This window comes from Austrofundulus limnaeus, unplaced genomic scaffold (assembly GCF_001266775.1).
Source record: "Austrofundulus limnaeus strain Quisiro unplaced genomic scaffold, Austrofundulus_limnaeus-1.0 Scaffold1568, whole genome shotgun sequence".
NCBI classification, from domain to species: Eukaryota; Metazoa; Chordata; class Actinopteri; order Cyprinodontiformes; family Rivulidae; genus Austrofundulus; species Austrofundulus limnaeus.
Window position 1 is genome coordinate 12,489 of NW_013953970.1, and position 1,702 is coordinate 14,190.

At 32.1% G+C, this 1,702-nt stretch overlaps 1 protein-coding gene across 1 annotated transcript in view; it reads left to right on the forward strand.

Annotated features, from left to right (window-relative positions):
* LOC106535800 (transmembrane protein 132C) overlaps positions 1 to 1,702 on the forward strand; it is a gene marked incomplete at its 5' end in the record, with an annotated part of 15,284 nt that overhangs the window by 6,222 nt on the left and 7,360 nt on the right. Inside the window, 2 exon segments of the mRNA XM_014032894.1 lie at positions 398 to 460; positions 1,067 to 1,195. Of these exon segments, the coding sequence (XP_013888348.1) occupies positions 398 to 460; positions 1,067 to 1,195 (192 nt within the window).

The window sequence follows — 1,702 nt, forward strand, 5'->3', positions numbered from 1 at the left end:
TCTCAGTTCCGGGGCCAGCTGCTCAGTTATTGGTGCCGGCCTATCATTATTCAGATCAATATGCTGGCTTAGGAATAGAGTAAGCCTCATCCTACAAGGATTTAGCAACTGCTGGTTGCACAGTAGTCTTAATTTTGGCCCTCATACTGCACCATAGTAATTATGTATAGTATAATATACAGTATTATAGTAGTATCAACACTTTCTCTTCATTTAGGGATGTGATCACAGATCTCTAAAATAAACAARTAAATAAATTCTGATAAAATGTGTTCCCAAATGAAATTATAATTTTTTACTGATGAATTTTTCAGTTTTTTGCATATTTACTCTATCTTTTTTTACTTTATTTACCTTTTGCTTTAACATGTATGTCTTATTTTCTCTTTTATTATAGGTTATGTCCCCCTTGTCTGACACGATCCTGGCAGAAAAGACAGTGACTGTAGTGGATGATAAGGTAAAGACATGTTGAATATTTTTCATTCACCCAAGCTACGAGTCTCTATTTACACAATTACCAAAAAATAGATTTCCTGTGGAAAAAAATGATTTGGTTCTGTTTTTAAAACAGTTTTTCAAATGACATAACTAAATTACCATTAAGTGTCATATTGGTTCATTTAATAAATATTTTAAAGTATTTATATTAGATCTGAGAGTTTTTTATCTAATGGTTTTATATGGTTTGCATATCGTCATGTTCAGTGAGTTTTATTTATTTATTGGTTATAGGAAGACGTGTTTTCAAACTATTTCTGCGTCAAACATCTAAACCTTGTTTATAAATCAACATGACAGTTTTATTTTACTTATTCTATAATCTTCCTTTGTGTTGTCTGTTCTCCCTATCCAGAGTTTCCTACTGCATATTATAACAATACCACATCTTATTCTCCCATTTTACTTTTGTCTCTCAGCTCTGTAGCAAGTGACACATTGATCATTCCAGGGGACAATTTTGAGCCTAATAGCATTCAAGATCAACCTTTTTAAGGATCTCAGACAAGACAAAGTCAAACTTTTAATTTGCTAGCCTCTCTAAATACCATATTGGTTTGTTTAGGTGACAATCACAGAACTAGGAGTCCAGCTGGTTGCATCTTTGTCTCTCAGTATGACCGCAAGTCCTGGAAATTACCAGGCTGTACAGCTAACCGCTACTGCTACAGATGTGCTGCATACAGCTAAACAAGTAAGTAATGCTTCAAGTTTARAATGATGATTAAAGAAAACACGAGTTTGCTTTATTTGCACCATTAGGCTTAAACATATAGTATTGTTCTCACTAAATTCCTCTCCATGACGTAACATAATGCCAAAACTTGGAGGTTTGTTTAGGTTATAAGACTTTAAAATGTTATGCTCTTTTGTTCAAAGTTTAACCGTTTTGTTTTGTTTCAAAATAAAAAATAAAATGTAGTATACTCTGTTAATAGATATTAAAAAATGATCATAGCTCTTTTCTTAATATCTTTACAGATGTGTTCATGTTTTGTTTGACTGTTCAGCTATGCTCCTTCAAAACTACAATTGGACTCAAAGTAATCTCTGAATTACTTTAATACAATGTAGGAGCTTAGGGTCAAACAAGCATAAAATGCAAACCAAGCTTTTACAAACATTAGTTGTTGGGGTTTGTCTGTCGGTTTTATTTATTTTTTATTTTTTTATTTATTTTTTTGTCTGTTTTTCCCCCAAT